At 39.2% G+C, this 13,435-nt stretch overlaps 1 protein-coding gene across 4 annotated transcripts in view; it reads right to left on the reverse strand.

The window, feature by feature from the left end:
• Positions 1 to 13,435, reverse strand: part of NAV3 (neuron navigator 3) — an 813,571-nt gene that overhangs the window by 503,966 nt on the left and 296,170 nt on the right. For all 4 annotated transcript variants that reach the window (XM_074375364.1, XM_074375362.1, XM_045519434.2 and 1 more), the window contains one exon: positions 7,070 to 7,477. In XM_074375364.1, coding sequence (XP_074231465.1) covers positions 7,070 to 7,141 — 72 coding nt within the window. In that variant the 5' untranslated portion in view covers positions 7,142 to 7,477. The remainder of the gene's footprint in view (positions 1 to 7,069; positions 7,478 to 13,435) is intronic.

The raw sequence follows: 13,435 nt of genomic DNA on the forward strand, positions 1-13,435 counted from the left end.
TTTGTACATGATTATTTTCACTACTCCCGTTTGATGAAATAACACAAATGGGAAAATGAGGCAAAGACAGAAGTTGGGTAATTTGACAATGTGCCAAAGCCAAGACTCAAACTCAGGTAGTCACTCTAGATCCTTTGCTCCCATTCCCTACACTCCCTACAGATCTTCCCAAAGACACTGCTAGCTCTCTGGGCAAGTCCTGAGTGAAAGAGCAGGCCATGTTTAATTACTGGGCAGTGTTTCTTCTGCACAAGGTAGGGTTATGAATCTCACCACTTTTTCCCATTGTATTGCTCATTTGTGGTGAGCTCACGTAAACGGCTCCTCCTCTTTGGGAAAGTTTTCTCCATCCATCATCATCCACACAACTAACTTGGTTAATATTTTCAGGTCTGCTCAGTGGAGAAATGATCTCAGGTTTGAGAAACTAGAAAACCCAGGTTTGGCTTCTGGACCTAAGGAACCACAGCTTCTCAGAGAAGATCTACTTTAGGGTAGTTCAGAATCATATATATGAGATATACATAGATATGTATACACACACACACACTCTTTTATAATGCTACTCCCTTGTTCTCATTTATCCATTGTTTTGGATATATTTCTCTTCCTCAGCAGGGAAACTCAGAGGTAAAGAGGAGTGAATGGGAGGATTTCACATAAAAACTCACCCCAAATCCCAAACACCAGATTCAATGAATGACCCATAATTGTCTTTTGTTTGCTTTTTAGTGAATGAGGGAAAAGGCAGGAGCTGGAAAAAGGGGCTGGCAACTACTTCAGCAACTGCTTGGGACAATTTCAGCTGCAGAGGCCATCGACAATGGTGTGATGGTGGGAGCTGGCAGCAGTGTCCTGGGAATGGCTCACCTGTTAACTGAGTGTTTATAAGTCAGGATCAACCATATGGTACAAACGTTGATGTTATCCTCTTTCTAGGGTATGCACTTTGGATATCCGAGAATAAAATAGGAATGAATAAAAAGCATAGAAGAATTCTTGAAAGTTTTAAATTCCAAGCAGCTGTACTAACATAGAGTCAAACACCAACCCAGCACTCTCGATACCGAATGTCTTTAGTTTAGGTTTCCCCAGAGCAGACCAGAAATAATGATTCAAAAGCAAGTAGTCAATTTGGCTGTTGAGTCCAGGAAATACTAGGAAAGAAGTCAGGAAGGGAGATAAGAGCCAGAAGATAGAAAATGAAGGGCGTCTTATCACAGGAGTAGGTAACTGAGAGCTTAATCCCACTGAGGACCTCCCAGGCACGGTCCCTTGGGCACTGCTTCTCAAATAGGCTAAGCATTAGCATCGCCAGGGGGTCTTGTTAAAGATGCATATTCGGGAGTTTTTGCCTGGGGTCTGAGACTCTGCATTCCTTATATGTGCACAACAGAGAACGCTGCTGCTGTTCCTCAGAACATACTTTGAAGAGCAAAAATGTTGATGATTTCCTGCTTGTTTCTCAAATGTTCTCAATTTGCATAGAAAATGGACAGAATTTCTTATGTCCACTGCTTTCATAGTGTATCATTAACTCTGCTTTGTTTCATATAACTCTTAGTCTAGGCATTGCATCTCCACTGAATATCATCAATCTTGGAAACATTAGGTCAGTTTCTATGGAAGGAAAACACAAGAATTTCTGTCCACCCCGTCGTAGCACTACTAAATCAGATGCCTCTGCTCACAAGCTGGTAGCTTGCTGTCCATGGAAACAAACGAGCATCTCAGCCCACTCCCAACTCCCCTGACTCTTCTCTGCTTACACATTTGTTGTTGCCCCCCCATTCCAGTCTAGTGCCAACTTGTATTCCGATTTTGAGATCAGTCTCAAATCTGTGGCCTTTGGAAATGAGAAATAAGCCTATTTGCCTGATTTTGATACTCAGCTCTCTTTAATGGTATGTTTTCACACATTCACAGATTATTACCCACTTGGCTACCTCCAGGCAAGCTTTCTGGAAGCTCAGTCCTCATGTTTATACTCATCTGGAACCTCAACACAACCAGTGGGACACGGTGGAACTATTGTTTGACAATGGTGAGGCTGTATTCAGATGTTCATGTGGTCAAATGGAGAAAAGTCCCAGCCCCTTTATAAACATAACCTTGAAGAGAAACTAAGAATACTATGATTGGCCATTCAGAACAGGTCACAAAATATTATAATGTTTGTTTTAAAAAGTTATGTATTTAGATACACAAGATATAAATATATGCATAAAAATCTAATTATAGATGTATAGAAAAGTGGATCATGTAGTACTGTAGTGAGTACTCACTGAAAAAAATCTAAATATAAGCAGACCCACACAGTTCAAATCCACATTATTTAAGGGTCAACTCCATCTCAAAAACTAGAAGTCTGGATAATTAGTAGTAACAGGATGACTAGTCAGTTTTGTAGAAGCCCTCACTCCATTCATATGAACAGTCAATTTTCGGAATTGTGTGACTAATAAATGATGTGGTTTTGCTTCAGAAACCTCATCCTCCTTCATGGTCCCTTTTACAGATATTGTACACGCTAACAACAACAACAAAAGAAGTCAGGCAGATTTATAAACATAAAAGCACCATGTAATGAGTCCAACCTTCAAGACTATCAAAGAATGAAAGGGCTGGATCTATCCTAAGCCTCTCTTCTTTAGTGACTTATCTTCATATGTTATCTTAAGAAGACAGATCTTTAATCAGCTTCCAACATAACCAATTTCAAGTAGTCCTCAACCCCTGCGAGAATAACCCCAATACACATCCTGACTCTTAGACGACGCTATTTTACCATCACTACAAGAAAAATGCAACAAATGCACTCTAAATTAAAAGAATCAGCGCACTAAAAACAAGTTAAAATTAGGCTAACTTTAAATTGATAAAGTATTTTTACTCTATAAAGCAGTGGCAACCATAAGTGGGTAAGATTATCAGTAAAATTATTAGAGTTGCCTAACACAGTCACATGCAGATATTCACCTACATCACACTTCTGTTTGATGTCAACTGAAAAAAAGAAGAAAAAAAAAAAAAGAGCACAACTAGTCCATGTGGACAGATAGTGATGAAGCACTCACTGTCACTTGCAGATAATGCTTTCTCTAACTCCCCAATTAAACTTGACTGTAAGTCCACAATATCACAGGGGCTGCCCTTAAAATAATATGCTTGCTCCATCAGCATTCCCTTTTCTATTAATAAGTACAATCATTTTTCTCATTTCCCATGATTATCCACATCTCAAACAGTCACATTCACTACACTCAGGGTACATAACTTCTGAAATAATCGTCATCTCTCAGAAAGACATGGTGTGTTAGAATTCATCACGAGTTTTTTGCAGGGCAGTGTGAAGATAATGCTCACATGTAAAAGACATGATTTGAGGAAGTAAAAAAACTAGGGTGGCATCAATCTTGGACATTTCTATAAAAGTAAATATTTCCACACACATACCTTTCTGCTTTAGAGAATAGAGAAACAAAATAATTCCAACAGGTCACTGTATGTTTATTGCACTTCACTGCCATAATTTCAAAACGTGTATCCTGCTACCCTTTTCATTAGTACCTAGTAAACTGCTGACTAAGACTGATGTTTTGGATTAATACACAAAATATGCATGGAGCAATAAAGCAGTGTCCCAGGGCTGTCTGAATGGCAGACTGCAACAATTAGACTGACAGTAAAATCCACCAAGCTGTGCTTTTCAGTTCAAGGTCACAATTAATTATACAGAAGTGACAGTTGTACCGATAGGGCTTTCACAGTTCCAGGCGGTTTTGCAGAAATAATCCCACACAGCAGTTCAACACATGGAAAGCAATAAACCAACTTCACTGGCATCAGTGAGCAAACAAGGGTCAAAAGGTCAAGTTTTCAAAAATAAACACCTCATTATGGACGTTCAGGAGCTTTGAGAAGCCATCATAATTTTCTCATCTGGAACATTCCAGTAGCTCAATGCCAAGAACAGGATTATGGGCCAATACAAACTGAAAGTTCCACTGATAGAAATCTCAGGAATCAAAAAAGGCAACTGAATTCCACCTAGCCCTACACTAAACCAAGGTGACTTGAAATCCTTAGAAATATTCTCAACTCCTATAAGATCCACATTTCTGGTTTACCCATAACGAAGAGTGCTTCAACATAGGACTTGTGAAGATGATACATTTTTAACTTTCAAGCATGTTTTCTTTCTTCTGTGTAGGTTTAGTAAGGTGATGAGGCATTATTTAAAAGAAGCCCAAGAATTCACACACACTTTTGAACTCTTTAATTTTGAATAATAGTGTATGTATTTTTAGTACATAGATTCTTGAGGGACTGATCCATATTTTTATGGGGCCAAATATCTTAAGGAGGTAAAAAAACAGTTTTTATCTTTGTAAGAAGATATTTTCTTAATAAATCAGGAAGGACCAAGCCTGTGCCTGGTGTAAACACTCCATATGTGATCTCTTCTCTGACTTTTACCTTCTCCTTGCAATATAATATATATTCACAAACCCACATGTTCAATGTCCTAAAGATTTTTACTTAGAAGCAGAGCATAAATATAAATCCATGTATTTTAAATCAAGAACAAAAGTTGGTGAGCTACTTATAGAATGAAAAAGAAATCAGTTATGCAGTGTTGAAAATAGCCTATACTCAAACCAGTTCAATGCATTTTGCTTTGAAAGTCTACCACATGTCAAACACTGTGAGAAGAACTTATTTTTCAGCAACACCAAAAAAAAAAAAAAAAAAAAAAGACCTCTGGACTAAGTCATGAGTTAGAATTCATGCATTTTATTTTACTGATGCAAAACACTCAGCCTGTTAAATTAATTCATCATGAAGGGCTACAAACACTTTAAGTAATTCTATGAATAATCTTATAATCTCCATTGGCAACTCCAAGGCGGCAGGCTTATGCCCAGAGCTCAGTCTACAAAGATTTATGATGCTACATTTCATTTTTCTCCTTGATACCAACTCACAAAACTGTCACTGAGATTAGGTGTTCCAACTGACACTTGGCAAATCTCAAGCTTAAGTATTGATCAACCTCAACCAATCCATCAACGTCTGGCTTCTTTGTTGCAAACGCCTACTCCAATTGGGTGGCCAGGAAATCATTAGAACCCAATTTTCCACCTTGATACAACTCATTGAAAATGTTCCTCCCTCCCTCATCTCCCTACCAACTAGAAGGTAAGGCTACAATAAAAATGGGGATTCTCTTGTTCCACACCAAGCTGATTTTCTTTATTTTTTCCAGAGAATCGTGAATCTCCATAGTTTGTCTAAACTCTATTACTATTCTTTATGGGCCAAACAGTCCTCTGTGAAGTGGCCTGGGCAACAGAGCATCGTGATAGACCATGGTTTCAAGTCCCATTCAAGACATTTTCAAAATGACTCGTAAAATTCATTCCATTCCTCAGCGTGTAATCCCTTCTGTGTTTGCAGAAAATCTCTCTTAGTCAGGAAATGAAAGGATAACACCTGCAAAGAGGCTTTTTCTTCCCACCAGATAAACAGGATTTCTATTAAAAATGAGAACTCTGGAGTATTAATTGCTTACCTTACCCACTTCTGCTCTCACTAACCCAACACACTAGGTAAATCAGCATCAGTGTGAAGGACATTTTTAAAATGTGGACAGAGAAAAAGGATTAAATGGCTTCTCAGCAGTTAAGAAATTGAAGAGCATGCTTGCGTTGGAAACTTATTTTGCCCTCTCTTTTCGATTAACATCCTTAGTGCCAGCAGGAAGGGAAAAAAAATGCTGGCTATCTGAAACACCAACAGCATTCTTGGTAACACACTTACTTGTTGCAGACATTTATATCCACAATGAATACAGACATCTTGGATTTTTTAGTACTTCATGTGGGCTGAGATTTACTTATACTGCAGGTGAACTTAATGAATGAGCCAAACTTGGGCGTAAAGGATCCATCCATTTCTGCCCGGATTGATGCAAAGGGCTCACTGGAGCCCTCTCTTCCAGTGGCACTGGTCATAATGTCAGAACAAATTAATAAGCTATTGAGTCTTTATGGCCTCTTCTAAATGTCTTACTTCCCAAACTGTGAAAGAGCTAGTTGTCTTCTGGGGGTACAAAGTGATGATCAAACAAATTTCTGAGACAGATGTATAAACAAACGTTAATTATGTCCCTTAGATCCAGGTCTAACTAAAAATCTTCTTTGTATTATCTCATTATTCCTTGCTTTTGTGCCTTTGCCCTCGGTCCCCACACACCTCTCCTGTACTAATGGATTCAGTGAAAGCCCCACAAAAGATAATATATTTCACTGAGTAGGTGTTCTTTCCCGGGCCTATCCCTGACCCTTCTGATAAGTGCTCTCCAGATGCTTCTCACAACGGTGCAACAGTTTAGCAGGTAAGGGTTTCTAAAAAAGTAGTAAAATGAATGCAACCCTCACTATTCAATTCCCAGCCTCCTACTCAGAAGCTCTCTAAACCCATTTAAAAAAAAAATATTAGCACAGTCCTTTCTTGATATTTGCTATTAGTTCTTTCAACATCACACATGAAGGATCACACCACAGCTCACAGCAGCCTCACAACTCACTTTGCAGGCTAGCTAGAAAACACAAGATGCTAAAGTGCCCCAAGGACATGAAATCAGAGAATTTCAAACGCCATCTATGCCGTCTAATGGCAGCAAGGCAAGGGTTCTCTTTTAGGAGAGCTCTAACGTGCTCCATTACTCCAGAGGTGCCCCAGGACTCACACCTCACCCTGAAACTCAGAAAGCTGCTCACATGAGGTCAAATCAGCATATCATTAGACTCAAGTCAACAGTGAGAGAACAAAGTGTAAACCTTTACCAACTCACCAGATGGATGAATCCAGACGACTTTAGAAACAAAACCAGTTGATCATGAATCCAGGCCCATACATAGCAACACTTGGCTATGGGGCAGGACTTACTTCCCGTGGCATAGCGTGCTATTTTATCTCTCAAAGCACATTCATTTTCAACTTACAAAATAATATGTAAGCATAAACAAAAATAACCAAGCAAAAGGAAATGTATGTGTCTTACCTTCTTCTGATCTTCTAGCTTGTGGCTCACTGGACTTTTCCCATGTCTGTTCATCTCTGAAGATAAATCCATCACATGAGGCTCTTCCCCTTCAAAACGGAATCTCTTCAAAAAGGCAGCAAACTAATCCAAGATGCAATCACTAGGAAAACACTGGCATGCCACATTCCCCATCACACACCATCTCTAAACTTCATCAACTCCAAGGAATGATTAAAAAATCCATTGATTGAATGGAAAAAATTAATTCTGTAATTTACTCCCAGGACTTTCCAAATCAGCATATCGTTTTTCAAGGCTGACTTCACCACAGCAAAGTATTCATCCAGGAATGTTAACTCCAACTGCTATCTTTTTTCTTCTTCACACTTTTCCATTTTAATAAATAATGACACAGTTCCTGTAAACCTGTGATTAAAAAAAATAAGCACACAATTAATTCTCTCCCACTATGTATAGTACAAATAATGAAAAATTCTTATCTGAAATGTCCAATTAGGAAAAAAATTGTAGGCATGGATTACAATTCACATAAAAGTAATAGCAAGTGAAAAGCATTATTCTTTATCCCTATTGCCTTAAAATACCAATTATAATACCTGAACCCAAAAAGAATATTAAAACCAGGGATTCACAACACGTTGAAGCTAAAATACACACCCACTCACCAAATGTCTTTCTGCTCCATGGTTCCACAAATTAATCTCAGCACTCAGAGAGCTACAGAATTTGGAAAAGACCCCAAGATAACTCAATACTAGGCTAGAGTGACACTTTGCATACATAATTTTATTTAAACTTCAAGATGAATCTACAAGATGGTTATTATTACTCCAATTTAACATGAAGAGATTGAGAGAGTAAGTAAATTTCTGTAAGTCTAGTAAATAAACATAACATGACTAGAATTTGAATTCAGATACCTTTGAGTCCAAAACCCATTCTTTGTCCCAGAAATAGTTGTTTCAATTCATATCCCATACTCTGTCCACAAGGACACCATAAATGAGTTTATCAAGTGCCTTGTGGAGTATGAATACACAAGGCACTCTCCTTATAATCCAGTGGTTTCTAAACCCAGCTGGAAAATTGAATCACCTGGGAATAATCTTAATCATATAGATTCCTGGGGTCCACCCAACCCTGCTAATTCGGAAGCCACAGGGTAGTGCTTCGAAATTTGTTTTGGTTTTTGTTGTTGTTTTTCCATCTTTTCTAACTACTCCTGATGCAGATAAAGTACTAAAGAGTTGAAACCTCCCTCTGATGCAAGACGCTTCCCAGACTTGTCTGCATTTTGGAATCACCAGGGAAGCTTCAAAAACTACTAATTCTTGTCTCTTATCCCCAGAGACCATGGCTTAATTAGCCTGGGATGTGGCCTGAGTCTTGGAACCTCTGCTCTAATATATAAATTCCCTTTACATAATTGTAAATACATAATACATCAAACAAGAGGAAACCGTGTCTCAGGAGGCAGCTCTTTCCATATTGAGGCAGTTCCAGTCTTTAGATAGCTCTTCCTAATTTGGAGATGAAGTCTTCATTCCTGAATGTTTCTGTACATCTGTAATTATTTATATCCTCGTAGGCATCAATGTACACAAAATCCTTTTTAATTTCCCGTTTTATGTGACAGTTCTTCAAGTATCACCCTAGCAAGGTTAACCACCCCTTGTGCCTTCAACAATTCCTCATCACCCTGGTTTTACTTCTGACATAACCCATAAACTATCCAGAAAGGAACACAAGGGCTAAGCCTGGCACGCTCCCTTTAGGAATTCACCTCCAGGTCCCACAACACATGCCAGGCTGAGCATAAACTAAATGATGAAGTAGACAGATAAGGTTTGAAAAATCAGCTCCTGAACCTTTTCCCGCCTAGTCATTCTTTTGCCAACCCCTGCTCCTTCCACAGCCCCACTGCTCTGCCCCATACATATTTTTACTGTAGACTCTGTACATAGTTTGAGTATTATGTGAATGTTACCAGCAAAGGAAACTGTATGGGCAAAGGCTTGGACATGAAAACAAACATAGCCAATCAAAGTTCAAAGCAATTCAGTGAGAAGTTACTAATTTTTTTAAGAAGGAATGTAACATTAAAGAATTTGTGATTTTAAAAGTGCATCTTAATTGTAATATGGAAAATGGAAGAGAACCGAACTTGCGGCAGTGAAATCTCACAGGGATCCCAAGAGCAATCAAAGAGACAACTGCATTCATTCTGAACTAGCGTAGGAGCTGCCAGGTTGGAAAACGTGATGAACCTGGGTGATATGGTATTTAAAAGGTGGAGCTGATGGAATTGGTAATTGATTGCACATGAGTGTGGATGTGTGGTTTAAGGGTGCATGAGCATATGGATGATGACACCATTACCTAAGAAAGCAAATTCCACAAGAGAAGCACTAGACATGAGGAAGATACAAGAGTTTATAAAGTAAACCCAGGACACTTCCTAAAAATCAAGAAAATCACCAGCCAATCTCACTGATGGATGTAGAAGTGAAAATCTTAAAGGAACTTTAGCAAACTGAACTCAGAGTGTATAAAAAGAAACATCAATTCCAGGTTGGTATTATCCTAGGAATAAAAGACTGGTTTAAGATTTGAAAATCAATCAGTATACTACAACACATTAACAAATCAGAAAGAAAAATGATTGACTCTCTATTGGTGCAGAAATATAATTTGGCAAACTGAACACTGATTTATAAGCGCACACACACACACACACAAACTCTTGGCAAATGAAGACTAAAAAGGGACTTTCACAATCTTCCTTTATCTGATAAAAATGTATTCACAAAATATCTACAGCAAACATCATACTGATGAGTGAAAAGTTAAAGACTTTCCACTTGTTCAGGAACAGTACATAAATACCTGCAAACATGACTTCTATTCAATATTGTATTTAAAGTCCTACCCATGCAGTGAGACAAGAAAACATGTCAAATATAACATTCCTTTAAGTTTTTTATAACAGCAACAAATACTCAAAGAATGGAACTTTAAATAGATACGTTTTACAGCGTCACTAAAAATATCAAATATCTTGGAATGAATCTCAGATGGTAAAAACTTTATGACAAAGCAATAAAAATATCAAAAAATAAAGATCTAAACGAATAGTGGGCTATTGCCATATTAATAAACTAAGATGCAGTCCTGTAGAAATGCCAATCCAAGCCTAACAGATTCAGTGCATTACTAATCAAGATCCCCAAGTTTTCTTTTTTTATAACTTGAGAAGATGCTCCCAAAATATATATGAAAATGCAAAGACCAAGAAAAGTCAAGACACTCCTGAAGAACAAGTTGCGAGTATTTGGTTTACCAGATGTTAAGGCATATTATCAACCAAAAGTAAATGAAATGGTATGTAAATGACACAAGAGAAAACAAGTCAACCAATGGAACACAAAAGCCCAGAGAAGGACTCAACACATATGGTCACTTAATTGGTTACAAGGGTGGGACTGCAAAGCCATGGGGAAACAATCTTCTCAATAAAGAGTTCTGGGTCAATTGGATATTCATATGGAAAAAAAATAACACGATCTAGACTTCACACCAATAATCAATTCCAGATGGATTTTTAGACAAAACAATAAGGCTTCTTGGAGAATACTGTCATGGTCTAGGGGAAGGGAAAGATTTCTTAAATAAGAGACTAAAATCACTACACATAAATAAAAACTGATTAACTAAGATTACATTAAAATCAAAAACTTTTATTCATCAGATTATACCAATCAGAAAATATAAATACAATACATAGAGTAGGAAGATGTACTTGCTATACATAAAATCACACGTAAAAACATCCAAAAATCAAGAAAAGTAAAAAATATTTGAATAGGTGCTCCAAAAATAATAATAGAAATGGAGAGCAGATTCGTGGCTGCTACAGGTTAGGGATCTGGAGAGAAGGCAAGGGTGCCTAAAAGGCAAAGTACAAGGAAGTCTTTCAGTAAGAGAACAATGTTGAATCTAGATTGCAGAAGTGGTTTTACGAACCCATACGTGTGATAAAACTGCACAGAACAATACACACACGCACACAAATGAGTGTATACAAAACTAGTAAAACATGAATAAAACTCTGTGGATTGTACCGATGCCAACTTCCAGGTTTTGACATTGTACTACAGTTAGGCAAGACGTTCCCACTGGAGGAAACCAGATCAAGGTAGGCAGGACCTCCCTATACTTTTTTACGCCGCTTCCTGTGAATCTAAAATTATTTTAAAATAAAACTGAGAGGGGAGAAGCAAGATGGCGGAGTAGAAGGACGCTCATAGCTCACCCTTTCCCACAAATACACCAGAACTCACATCTATGGACCCACTCAGCAAACCAGAGCACCTGAGGAACTCCGACAGAACATCGCCCTCTTCGAAAGACAAAGACGCCAAAAGTCTGGTAGGAGAAAAGGAAAAAAAAAAAAAAAGAAGAAGAAAATGCAAAACAGTGTGGGACTGGTCCGTGAGGAGGGAGTGGCAAAGGAGGACTGGCGCTTTTTTGCTGAACTTTCCCCTCTCCAACGGAGAGGCCAGCAGGACGGAGGGGGAGACTCTGAGGCTCAGATCTGCCTGGAGCACCCCTTGACCGACAGAACTAAGTTAAAATGGGCACAAAAGGTCCCCGTGACACCCAGCTCGTGACGTGAGCCGGCAGCTGGGGCCGGGACAGGCCGCCTGAGCTGCGTGGAGGACCGGGGCCCGCTGCACTGAGGCAGCCCCAGGGGACTGCAGGGTGCTGCGTGCTGTGGCTGGGAGGGGATACGAAGCAGAACAACCTCGGTTCCCCATAAATTGCGAAAAAAGCAAGGCAACACGGCCGGTGTGCCCTGGGGGGAGGGGCACCATAGCCTTTGTCTCCTCAGACCCGCGGCGCCATTACTGGCACTTCTCGCGAGAAGAGAGGCAGGGTACAGCCACAGCCTCGGTCTCCTTCTGTGCGCAACGCCTGGGCGGGGGCGGAGCCGAGACGTGAATCCGCAGCAGGGGGCTCCGCAAACTCCTAGGCAGGACTGAGACTTGTTAACAGCCCCAGGCAGGATCTTTCTGCCCTGGCACCTCAGAGAACTCGCGCCACCAAGACAAACAAGGAGCTGAGTTTTGGAACGGAGTAGGGATGGAGCAGTTCCGCGGTCTTCCCCAAGCCCGCCTACGGAGCGCCAACCTGAGGCAGAGCGGGCAGCCGCACAGAACAGTGGAGCGACCGGCGCCGGGAGAGGGAGGGCAGCCACCCCACTTCCTGACAGAAATGCAGCACCTGACCACAGTGCTGGGAGGGGGCACGATCCACCCGCCTGCCTCCCCCCAGCACAGCATCTCACTGCAGCTTCGGCAGGGGGCGTGACCTGCTTGCCCACCACGAAGGAGAGCAGCACCTGACCCAGTGTTGGGAGGAAGTGCGACCTTCTTGCTGACAGGCACTGAGAGCAGCACAGATGAGGGCACCAACAGAGGGCCTCTGGAAACAGCAAGCTGAGTTTGCGGAACAGGGCAAAGACAGAACGCCCTCTCAATAAAACCATTAAGAGCGCACAGTCTCCAAGAGAACACATCTTTTTCTATATGTTTTATTTTCTATTATCTTTTTAATCTTTACTTTTTAAACAGTTGTATATGTTTACAGTTTTAATCCCTTTTAAATGTTTCTTTTAAAGTCTTATTATTATTTTTAAAAATCCACCTTTCATTTTTAATTATTTTGGTTTTGATCTATTATTGATTATTCACAGGTTTCAAATATTGTTTTTTGATTTTTCCTCCTTTTTATTAAGGTTTTTATAAGATGTCTCAAGGCGATTGCTACTCTGCTTCAACTTGCTCTTCTATTATTGATTATACACTGTTTTCAAACCTTTTTTCTCCCTTCTTTTAAAATTCATCTTTTGTTAAAATCTGTTCTACTTTCTATTACCTTTTAAAAATTTACTTTTTAAACAGTTGTATATATCTCCAGTTTTAATCCCTTTAAAATTTTTCTTTTAAAATATTTTTATTTTTACTATTTTTAAAAATCCATCTCATTTCATTTTTATTTCTCTTGGTTTTGATCTCCTGTTATTGATTATACACAGGTCTCAAATACTGTTTTCTGATCTTTTCTCCTTTTTTTAAGGTTTTTTAAAAGACGTCTCAATTCAATTGCTATTCTGCTTCAACTTGCTCTTCTATTATGGATTATACACTGTTTTCAAACCTTTTTACTCCTTTCTTTTAAAATTTTCTCTCTTTTTTTTTTTAAGTTTTATTCCTACATAGGCTTTAGATAGATAAATAAACTCCTTAAGGACCACAATAGATAACTGATACTCCTTAAGCCACAGTGCCAGAGAGATATGAG

Source organism: Camelus bactrianus, chromosome 12 (assembly GCF_048773025.1).
Source record: "Camelus bactrianus isolate YW-2024 breed Bactrian camel chromosome 12, ASM4877302v1, whole genome shotgun sequence".
NCBI classification, from domain to species: domain Eukaryota; kingdom Metazoa; phylum Chordata; class Mammalia; order Artiodactyla; family Camelidae; genus Camelus; species Camelus bactrianus.